Below are 12,578 nucleotides of genomic sequence, written 5' to 3'. Positions count from 1 at the left end.
TATAGTTTATTCCAAACAAACTATTTTTCATGCAACAGCATAAAACCTAAAGCTGTGAAAATCACATAGTTTTATTTTCTACTTATTATAGCTCTGATTTAGTTCATCGAGCACTTTCTTGATAGTATATGCACAAAACGGCAATCATAGCAAAAATATTTACATATAATAAATCCTAGCAAAAACCTGCCTGATGTCGTTGAACCTCTATAATACCTTAACACAGTGCCGTGGCAAGTGGGTCGGAGACCCCACTCAAAATCATTAGGGTCCCAAAATCTTAAAATTTTTCCACTAAATAATAATAAATTTTTTTTTTCTTTTATCTAAAAGAGCCCCAAAATTTGCTCTGAACCCCTTTGAATTCTATATTCTTCCACCCCCTCCCCAAATTAAGGGGGCCTAGTCACGGCTCTCTGCCTTAACATTAAAATGCATCGTTATAGTTTAATTTAATAGTTTTAAGGTAATCCTTTAATTAAAGTTGTGTACTCACTTACACTGATTAAATTTGCGCAAAAAAATCTTAAGATTTTTTTGAAGATTGTGAGATCTGATAAAACATAACAAAATCTTGTTACAGGTGAAAGGGAAGAAAAAATAAAATACAACTTTCGTTTGCAAAGTTTTTTATTTCGTAAGGCTTTATTTGATAGACGCTACAGTTGAAAGCGTATTGTTAAACAATATTTTACAATGTCGACATGTTTAACATTGTTGTTTAGATAGCTGTGGGTCGATTATTTTAAGCTCGTTTCGATTTCATTATAACAAGTTTTTTTATTACTGCTCGATCTTCAGCTTTCAAAACTATTTAATACAATAATATAATTTTTTTATTTAATCTTTCAAAGAACTCAAGCCATCTTATACTTTGATAAAAATATAATAATATTAATAATAACAATAATAACAATAATAATAAATATATTGTTGTTAAATATATATATATATATATATATATATATATATATATATATATATATATATATATATACATGTATATATATATGTATATATATATATGTATATATATATACATATATATACATATATATATATATATATATATATATATATATATATAATATATATATATATATATATATATATATAGATATAACAATAATAATAATAATAAATATATTGTTGTTAAATATATATATATATATATATATATATATATATATATATACATGTATATATATATGTATATATGTATATACATATGTATATATGTATATATATATATATATATATATATATATATATATATATATATATATATATATATATATATATATGTATATATATATATATATATATATATGATATATGTATATATATATGTACATATATATATACATATATATATACATATATATGTATATATATATATATATATATATATATATATATATATATATATATATATATATTATATATATATATATATATATATATATATATTCTGAAATAAAATTTTACATTTCATGGTTGTTTACTAATAGTACAAGTACTAACCAAAGGTAAACACCAATTAAATGATAATAGCAATCATATAATAATATTAAAGTAAATTTAACAATAAGGATTATAATAATAACAATAATGAAGGGAGGTTTACTTGTTTATGATTTCAGACAAATAGACAATTTAATAAATGAATAAGATCACATAATTTGAGTATTTTTGATAGAAAGTAAAGGATGTCAGAATTAGAATGATATTTTCAAAAGAATATTGTTTTTTTTAAGCCTTGTTTTGTAGGTTAGATAATTTTAAAAAAATGCTAAGTTTTTAAGATGAGAGGAAAACACAGATTTGAGTCAATTTGGATTCCAATATATTTTAATGGAACTACGGGAAAGATTTTTCGCCCACTCAGTCTAAAGTTTAGGTTTTTATACATTTTAGATTGACTTGATTTGAAAATAACGAGTTCAGTTTTATTGGTATTAAGATTTAGTTGGTTAGAGCACAACCATTGAAGAAGATTGGATAATCATGATTGTTTGTTAATTTTTTTTAATGATTTGTTTGTCATGAGTTGGTATTGTCAGCAAAAGGGTAAGTTCTTGAAAATTTTAGCAAGATATTAAGATCATTTAAAAAAATAAGGAAAAACAACGGTCCTAATACATAACCTTGGGGTACACTAGTAGAGCATTTTATTGGAAAAGATTTGGCATTATTGATGGAGACAAGTTACGATCTACTAAAAAGTTATGATGAAAACCACTCAATAATATTACCTTGAACACCATAGAGTTCCAATTTACTTTAGTGGATGGAGTGATCAACAGAATCAAAGCCTTTCTCTAAGTCAAGAAACGCTTCACATGCAAAACGTTTATTGTCAAGAGCAGATCTAATAGTTTCAGTTATTTTAGTAAGTGCATGAGTAGTGGAGTGTTTGTTACAAAATCCAAACTGATATTTGTGGAGGCATTGGTTTTTGTCAAGAAAGCTATTAAGTCTGTTGTACATGGCTTTTGCAAGTTCTTTTTTTTTCCAACATCTTTGCTTCCAAAGAGGCTGCAAGCAACCACTATTAGAGTTGGAAGTTACTGAAAGAGAAAAGATAAGTTTATACATTTTTATCATAAGACTATTGTCCCTGAAAAAAAGACGTTTATTTATTATTATTTCTTAATTTAAGATGTTCCTGTATTCAACTTTTATACAAAAAGAAAAGTACATTCATTACCCGACAATACTATTGTTGGGTAATGTACTTCTCTTTTGTTGTCAAATGGGATATTTGCAGGGAACATGTATGCATTAACTGATTGGTCTAATTTAAATTAAGGTTATATTTTTTATTAAGTATTTTTATATATTTTTAAATAACTAACTTTGTATATATATATATATATATATATATATATATATATATATATATATATATATATATATATATATATATATGTATATATATATATATATATATATATATTTATATATATATATATGTATATATATATATATATATATATATATATATATATATATATATATATATATGTATATATATATATATGTGTATATATATATATATATGTATATATATATATATATATATATATATATATATATATATAATATATATATATATATATATATGTATATATATATGTATATATGTATATATATATATATATATATATATATATATATATATATATATATATATATATATATATATATATATATTCATTTAACATTATTATTTATTTTTACTTGAACCAAGATACAGGATATCTTCTCAAAGTTAAGTACGAATGCCGGATCAAATTTTTTAAACTATCAATCTCAACTATGCATCACGAGAAACCTTCAAGAAAAGTTTAGAAAGCTAGTGAATTTTTTTACTTTTTTTTCCATAAAAAAACTAATGAGGTTACAATCTTTTCAAAAAATATATAAAAAGTAATCTCTGAAAAATTAAAATTAAACAAAATTAGTTAGATGTTGCAATAACTTAGGAAAGTATATTAAATATGTTTGAGTAAGGTTTTAGCAGGAAATATAGTTTTTGAAGAATGGTCTTTAAACCAGGAAATTGAAAATTGTTTTTTTAAAAATAAAGTCTTAATATGTACAATTACCAAAATCTAGTTATATGAATTTCATTACATGAACAAGAGTTTAAAATTATGTTGTTTTTGATTTAATAAAACTATTTTAACTTTATTAATTTACACAAAGTATGTTTATTTTAAACAAACTATAATTACTTTTTTTTAATTTAAAGCCTTCTCATAAAATAAAAATTTTAGAATAGATCAATGATTAAAAGTTATTTATAATGTAACAGTTTTTTAAATAGCATTGAATTTGTTAAAACATCAAAAATGCCGTGGTCGAGTTGTAAAGAAAAAATATTATAAGCGTGGTCGGTTACAGCATGCGATCGCATGCATTCCTGTCCAAGTCTATGGTGGGGACTTGGAGAAACTAAATGGGTACTTGGGAAAACTATGATGCTGTATATTGAAGCATGTTATTAGTTTTTCCTATTACTAAAATTTTCAATTTTATTTTAGAAAAATATTTTTTAAGTGCGTAGTTGTGTAGTCTTACTGCTGGACAGTAAGAAATGATTGTCTGCCGTGGATTTTTAGTGTTTTTTTGCACACTAATGTGTGGAAATAAAGCAATTGATTTTCGACATCATAACTATGGAGAAATGGAGGTTTATTTGCAGTCAATTCACAAAAAATGTCCAGAAATCACAAAGTTGTATTCAATAGGTCGAAGTACTGAAAATAGGCAACTTTATGTTATGGAGATTTCTGAAAATCCTGGTGTAGAAATGCCATTAAAACCAAATTTTAAATATATTGGAAATATGCATGGTAATGAAGTTGTTGGGCGTGAACTTTTATTATATTTGTTGGATGATATATGCGATAAATATCTATCAAGTGATAAAAAGATAACTCAATTGCTTAAAACCACTCGCATTCACATTATGCCTAGCATGAATCCTGATGGTTATGAAAGAGCTAGAGAAGGTGATTGCAGTTCTATTCTTGGAAGAGCTAATGCAAACAATGTTGACTTAAATCGGTATGTATATAGATTTTTTTCATAATGAGTAAAACATCATTAAACAAGATTAATTATGATTGCTTTTTACACTTTTGCTTCTAAAGTTTTTTTTTGTAATATACTTTTTATTTATATTTTTATAATACAATTAATTAAGATACCATATTTATTTTACCATATTTAATTAGTTTTTATTTTCATTATAATTTATTGAAAATTATAAAAAATTATTTTATATTGCATTTATCTGGCTCCTTTTTCATATTTCCTAATCTAAAATATAAAGTAATATTAAATTAATTGGAGTGTGGTTAGTTTTTGGCTATTTTTACTGAATTTATATTTATTGCTGTATACACAGATTATATTTATATGCAATTTTTATAAAATAAAAATTGCAAAATTGCTTCAGATAAATTCCAAAATGAGTTTTTAAAAAGCAGCAAAATAAGTGTTTTATTTAAATTCTAAAAAATATAATTTGCACATTAAGCCATTAATGCCGGAGAAATTTTTTTTATAAGTTTTATATGAAATTTGTTGTAAATGTTACTTTGGGGTGCAATTACTTAAACACAAAGATTTTTTATTTATCCTAAATATTTTTTGTGTGACACCCCAAAGCACGGTATGTAATGTAGTGGTAAAGCGCTTATGCGGTATGTGGTGTATGAGCTTATTATGTGGTATATGGTGCAGTGATGTGCCAGTTAGCCCTGGGGCCCTGGTAAATTGGTTGTTTTCCTGGGTATCCAGAATCTGCCATTTTCTTGTAGTACCTGGCACCTGGTATCTTAAAATATATTTTTCCAAATCAATCAGAATATAAAATCAAATATAAAATCAGTAACGCAAAATGAAATAATTAAAGAATATGAAAGAAAAGAAAGGAAAAAGAAGTATTAGAATAGCTTCCTTTTATTGTGTGAGAGAATTATTTCACAAGAGATTTTTTAGTAATTAAACTTTAAATGAATGAACTTGATACTTTGATCTAATTGAACTGCTATATAAATATATACATCTATACTAGATATATTTACTAATTAAATGTATCTCTTAATCTTTCATTTTTCGTAACACAACTTTAGATAAATGAGCAAATATTACAGGGCTTGTGATAAAGTGGGGGCGATCGTGCCATGCTTGTGAAACGCGGTTGTAAATGGTATTTTCAAACTTTTTAAGTGCAATAAACAATGCTCATTCAGCTTATAACAAGAGTATAAAATCATGTTTGTCCAAAAGTTTGGGACAATAAATAATATATTGTTTCTTGATTTTTTATAAAATATTTTTAATAAAAATTTTTAGTTAAAGATATATTGTCGAAGCGATGATAAAAAATATAAAAAGCACTATTTCACTCGCTTTCTGCAAATTTCTGTTTTGCACTAATGAATTAACATTTTAAAGTCATTAATAGTCGCAAATTTCAATAATGGAATGTTAATTATTTAAACTAAGTGTATGTGGAAGCATAATGCGAATATAAAAATGCGCAAATGAAATAAGAATAGGAAATTTAAAAATCATTATAAGAAAATTAAACTAAAAAAACTAAACTATGAGAAAGTTAAAAAAATTAATAACCTAAAAAAAAATTGTCAACAAAGGATAAAAACAATTAAACCTAAAAAATAAATAGGTTAAAATAAAAGAAACTGTTTTTGAACCACATTACTGTATTTTTTTTTCTACAGAAATCTTTTTTTAATGATGCTATTGAAACTAATGTTTTTAATTAACGACACTTAGCATTAATTAAATTAATGACACGTAGCATTAATTAAAAATCATCAACTCTTTTTTTATTATTCAATCATCTGTAACATTAAAAAAGTTAAAAATGTAAACTAATGTTAATTAACATTAGTTAAAAAAGCACAAACTTTTTTTCAAGAAACAAAATCAAATCGATGTTTATAAAATATATTATATAAAAAGTTTTAAACAATTTAAATTGAGTACTTTTATAAATAATAAATGATAACCAAAATAATTGTTTTTGTCTTTTGCTATGTTTAATTTTTTTTTTTTTGCTATGATTAATAATATGATTAAAAGAACTTGCACTTGCGTTTTTGTTTGGTCTTGTTTTATTTATTTTTTTACCATAAGTAATTAAAAAAAAATCATGATCTGGTGCATACAATATACAAGAAGTTGTAAAGTATAAAAATCTACTTCGTTGAAGTAGTGTTATGAGTGCACTGTTGTAAGGATTGCTCTTGCCAACATTAACTTGAGCGTATATAATCACGCTCGATAACAACATGTTATATACTTTTATGAGCACGATATAACACACTTGTCAATTTTCTCCATTACAAGCCCTGATATTAGCGATTACTTAGGGATAAACTACAAAAAATATGTTATATCAGGCTTGGCCAGATCAAAAACACTATTCTAAAATATAGTTTATTAATAAATTATGTGAAAATATTATTTTCAGGTGTGTGGTAGCCTTTAAAGCAGCCAGGGTGTAGAGCGACATCTCAATTTTTGCATCTGGCATGACAATATTGGCAAACTCCTTTTACTTCTTTTTTTATAACAAAGTGAGGCCTGGTAAGGTCTACCTAAAAAATAATTTCATCTTATGGAATTCAAAGATATTAAAGTAATAAGGAATTTTTTTTGAAAAAATGCTTTTAATAATTATCATAAAAATCAGAAACCTGATTGCCTGTTTGCTGTTGGTAAATAGCCTGGATACCTTTCTTTGGGGCGCTAAATTGCCGTATTTATGGTTAGAGTGGTTCATCATTATAATTTCAACTGATTGTCGCATAAATTCTAACAATGTGATCTCATATACCTTTTTCTCTTCTCTTCTTTTCTTCATTTTACTTTTGTTCCTTATAATCCTTTGCCTATCTTTTTCAAACCTAGTTAAACAAGTTGCATTGAGATAATCTTCAAACTCACTTTTTAAACATTTAAATTGGTTTTTAAAATATTTTGTTCATTATTTTTATTTTGACTTTTATTTTTGTTTTTTTTAAACAAAAATAAAACTATTATTTTGTTATTTTTAGGTTTTAAACATTTTTTAAATTTTATTTATGCTAGAAATTTTCCTGATCAATTTGTTGCAACTGCTAGTAATCTGAAACCAGAAATAGAAACTCAAAATGTAGAGGCTTGGCTTAAACAATATCCTTTTGTTCTTTCCGCAAATTTACATGGTGGAAGTCTTGTGGCAAACTATCCATATGATGATGACCAAAATATGAGAGAAGAAGATAGTCCGAGTCCTGATGATGATATTTTTCGATTTATCTCTAAAACTTATTCATACAAACATCCAGAAATGTACAAAGGAAACTCTTGCGGAGACAGGTTTCCAGAAGGTATATATTTTTGTATTTGCTGAGTTTTTTACTCAATCATTGTTGGTCTTTTCAGAAATGGTTTTAATCCATTTTTGGAAATGGTTTTGATCCATTTTTAGAATTGGTTAATCTTTATCAAAAAATAGTTTTACTCAATCTTTTCAGAAACTGATTGATTCTTGTCAGAATTAGTTTTTATCTTAGTTTGATGTTTGAATTTCAATTTTGTGTTTTAAATAAAATTATGATGACCTTTGTTATTTTATTAAATAAAGATTTTCTTAATAAGTAATGGCCACGGTATGAGCTGTTTCTCAGATGTGGTAAAGGTGTCTCTCAGATACGATATTGGTGTCTTTCGTATATAACAGAAATAAAATAATTCTTATACATGAATTATGCAAACATTTCTGAAAATATTTTGTCTTTCGATATGTTAGAAAATCTTTTAAAATTTTTTAATAATAAGAAATCTTCAAATCTATTTCTTTTAAAATTTTAATTTTTAGAATTATTATTATTATTATAATATTTAAAATAACTATATTTTAAACTGAAGGATATTTTTAACTATATGAGTTATTTTAAGTTGATCACTTATCACTTTAATATAAATGTTATCTCAGTTTTTTAAGAATTTTTGTAAAAGTTTTATGTTCTACAACCATTGAGATTTGCTTTTCTAGGCAAAGGCTAACAGAAGTTAACTCTAACTAAATACTCCCTGCCTTAGGGTTTTTGGTTAAGTAAAGGCTAGAGATGGTGTCTATAAAAATAATCATCCTGTACAGATGTTAATTGTGTCAGCTACTTTCTTGTAAAAGGCCTCCTAGGCAAAGACATTAAGGGTAAGTATAAACCCTGCTTCATTTAATAGGATGGCGCAGATGTAAATTCCTGTTTAATTATTTTCTCCCTGGGATGATAAACACTGGATCTTTTTGATTCTACTTATGAGTTGTTTCTTGTGCCTCAGTAATAGCTATATAACTCTGTTATCTCCAATGAAGGTACAGCTCTAAAACTTAATTTAATAGTTCTGAGGCCAGTTGGTAATAAGGTTTCCTAAACTGTGGTAGTACTCAGCGAGACTGATTCTATCAACAGTTGTAAAATATCAGAGTATAATTGTTAAGGCCATATGCAATATCTATGATTGAGTCAAGTTTCCAATTATAAAAAACATGAATAAAGTATCTAAAAAATATTATTAAAAATTAGACAATGATAAAGATAGCAAGGATGCATGATGAGCAATGCTAGCCATTTTTTATAAGGCTCTCTGAAACATCCTTGAAAATATTGCGGCCCTGGTGATGGAGTTTCACCAACATCAGTCCACTACTTAATTCTAGTTGCATCTTACAACACCGTGATTTTTATTATCTTTCTGCCCTCCCCTTTTGATTTATATGTATATTTATATTGTGGAATTTTTTTCATTTTCTCTTTATATTTGTGTATGTAAATATAGATAGATATGTTTTTTTATACTTTTTATATATTTGTTCGCTTTATTTAAGTATATATGCGTGTGTATGTATGTATGTATGTATGTATGTATGTATGTATGTATGTATGTATGTATGTATGTATGTATGTATGTATGTATGTATGTATGTATGTATGTATGTATGTGTATGTGTGTGTATATATGTATGTGCACACACACACACACACACATACACACACACACACACACACACACACACACACACACACACACACACACATATATGTATATACATTCAGGTACTTTGTGTTGTTTTCCTATAGGTGATTTAAATAATGCTAGATCAGTCTAGTAATGGAATCTTTTTCAATTTTTACAACTTTCTTCAATGCCTAATCTATTTAATCTTTTAACCCAATTTTAAAGAACAGTCAGTATTTTTATAACTTTCCAATCTTGTAGTACTTAATGACTTTACTGTTAATTTGCAACAATTTTATTCAAAATTTTTTACATAGTTAAAAGTTTTGAGAAGAATTTCATAATTTCTGAAGATCTTTAAATTGCAATCGCAACAACCAAATTTAAGGAGTGCAATCACAAAGAAAATAAATGGCTCCTGAGTTTATATCAGTTATATGCTTATGAACACCAACCCTTTTACCTTTCATATTGGATCCATTGTAATATCCTTGTCTATAAATATTCATAACAGATTTTTTGATTTAAAAGTATTCAAAATTTATTTTGTAAATCCAAATCAAGAAGTATTTAGATTCTTCTTGATTTGGATTTACAAAATAAATTTTGATTATGTTTGAATACGTTTTTAAATCTTTGAAAACTTTCTTGTATTGCGACACGGATCACCTGGTTATCTAATTGTTTTGTAATGTTGACATAACTTTGTATATGTGGTGTACAAATTGCAATAATGGAAAAATACTTTTTGATTATACTTTAAAATAAATCCTTTGTTGCTTTGCTAATTAAATGAATTATTTTTTTTCCACATCTTTACTTCCAACAAGACTGCAAGCAACCACTAATAAGTTGGAAGTTGCTGGAAGAAAAAGGATGAAGTTCATAAAGCAAGATAACTATTAACAGGCAACTTAAAAGATTGCAAATTATATGAATCAGGAAATCAAGATGAAGGGAGTGAATTCCAAAGAACTAATGTTCAAGGAAAATAACTAGACAAAAAAGAATTTTTGGAGCACTTAGGAACAGCCGCAGCAAAAGAATAAGACTTAATTGAATGATGAGTAACACAAGAATTAATTTTAGTAGATAGCACAACGGACCCTAAAAGAGGTTCTCTTGTGCCATCTACTAAAATTAATTAGATTCAAATGGATCTTAAAAGAGAAGCAACATCATGGTGATATGGCAATGATTAAAGGTTGAAATAGTTGAATTATTTCCTTCTGAATATTTTTTCCCAAATAACATGTTCGATTAGGATTCTCAACTGCTCTGTTTTTTCATTATTAGATCAAACTTTGAAAATAATTCTACATTTTTTAAACATTTCCCATTACTTTCTAAAAAAATTTATTTTCATAAGTCATTAAAATTATATTAATAATTCTTATAATAATAGAGTTCCAATGTTGTAGGGGAAGTTTGTGTACCTAGGATCTCCTTGCTCCTAGGTCTAACCCACTTTATTTGAAAACTACTAAATTTTAAGTAATGCTTCACAGTCAGTTAATTAATTATAAAAATATTTATTTTTTAATCCTATTTTGATTATTAGAGAGCGTTGGTACAACAAGTTATAATCGGAAAACGCTTTTTGATGGTCTAAAGTAAATTTTTGCAATTGGCATCTTAGATTATTTTACAACTCTAGAGTTCCTAGAGTTCCAAGTTATAGTATAGTTCAACCTAAGTTATTGTATTATTTGTTACTTAAGTTCTAAATGCAGTGTTAAATAAGTTTTATCTCAATCGGGATTCATTAATAGATGACATTTTTCACAAGGCTATCATTTCTTGTACCAAGGGTCATATAGTTTGCTTGTACTTAGGTCCATACAATAAAATATACATGTGTACATAAAAAATTTGTTTGATAACAAGGTAGATTATTGAATTTCGATTGATGCAGAATTTTTTTTTTCTCTTGGTTGTTTTATTTGAGACTTATTTGTCTATTTCACTCTAAACTATTAGTCAATTTTGTTATTTATTGAGGTGTTGAAATTAAGTAACAGATACATTTGTTGTAAACAATCTAAAATTGAATAAATTGAAATAAACCTAATTTTCAGATTGTGGCCCAAGGTACAATAGCTAGTGGTCCTATGATAGAGGTACAATTAATAAAAAGCTTAGGTACCTAGGGCCTAATTTTTCGAAACCTACATGGCAGACTTTTAGAATTTAAGTCAATATATTAATACAAAATAATTAGTATAGAGATGTTATCATATCAGTTTTTACCATTTTTAGACAAGTCTGGTAATAACGACCGATCAATGATCAATGATCGTCAAGTTTTGGATAAATTGATACTTTGAATGGTCTTTTTTGCAAATAAAATTTGATATTAAAATGAATTTTAACATTTAAAAGAAAAAAGTTTTAAGATTCAATCTTTAATTCGCAATAAAAATGGTAATTTAAAAAAAGTGCAAAATTTTGATTGTTCTGAAAGTTATTCTACTTTTCAATTTTTATCATTTAAAATTTTTCAATTGAAAAAAATTGAAAAGTTGCCAATCAGTGTTAATCGGCAACCTTCAAATAATTATTTATTATGAGCCTTGATATATATATATATATATATATATACATATATATATATATATATATATATATATATATATATATATATATATATATATATATATATATATATATATATATATATATATATATAGATCTATAGTTTGTTGTCTTTGGGAAGAGCGGAAGGAAAAAAGCGATTCTTACGCCAACACATACGTCACTTTTAATTACTTTTGACTTTCATCCAACATTTGCGTGTTGGACGAAAGTAAAAAGCATTAATTTAATTACAAATAAATCGTTTTTTAAAAAAACCACAAAAACGCAAATTTAATTGACCAGAATATTTTTTAAAACATTCTGAATATTTTTAACAATATAAACAATGTTTTAATTTTTATTTTTTTTAATAAAATGTTTTTATTTTTTATTTTTTTAATAAAATGTTTTCGATTTTTTTTTTTTTTACTGTAAATCATGCGCGGAGT

General features: G+C 25.3%; 1 protein-coding gene across 2 annotated transcripts in view; it reads left to right on the top strand.

The window, feature by feature from the left end:
• Positions 1–4,020: 4,020 nt before the first annotated feature.
• Positions 4,021–12,578, top strand: part of LOC100208464 (carboxypeptidase D) — a 35,077-nt gene continuing 26,519 nt past the window's right edge. Inside the window, exons 1-2 of one of the 2 annotated variants that reach the window (XM_065807571.1) lie at positions 4,021–4,575; positions 7,636–7,916. In XM_065807571.1, coding sequence (XP_065663643.1) covers positions 4,103–4,575; positions 7,636–7,916 — 754 coding nt within the window. In that variant the 5' untranslated portion in view covers positions 4,021–4,102. The remainder of the gene's footprint in view (positions 4,576–7,635; positions 7,917–12,578) is intronic. The other variant, XM_065807572.1, reaches the window with a different exon arrangement.

This window comes from Hydra vulgaris, chromosome 10 (genome assembly GCF_038396675.1).
Source record: "Hydra vulgaris chromosome 10, alternate assembly HydraT2T_AEP".
Lineage (NCBI taxonomy): Eukaryota > Metazoa > Cnidaria > Hydrozoa > Anthoathecata > Hydridae > Hydra > Hydra vulgaris.
The sequence above is the reverse complement of the archived record's forward strand: the minus strand, read 5'-3'. Positions and strand labels throughout refer to the sequence as shown.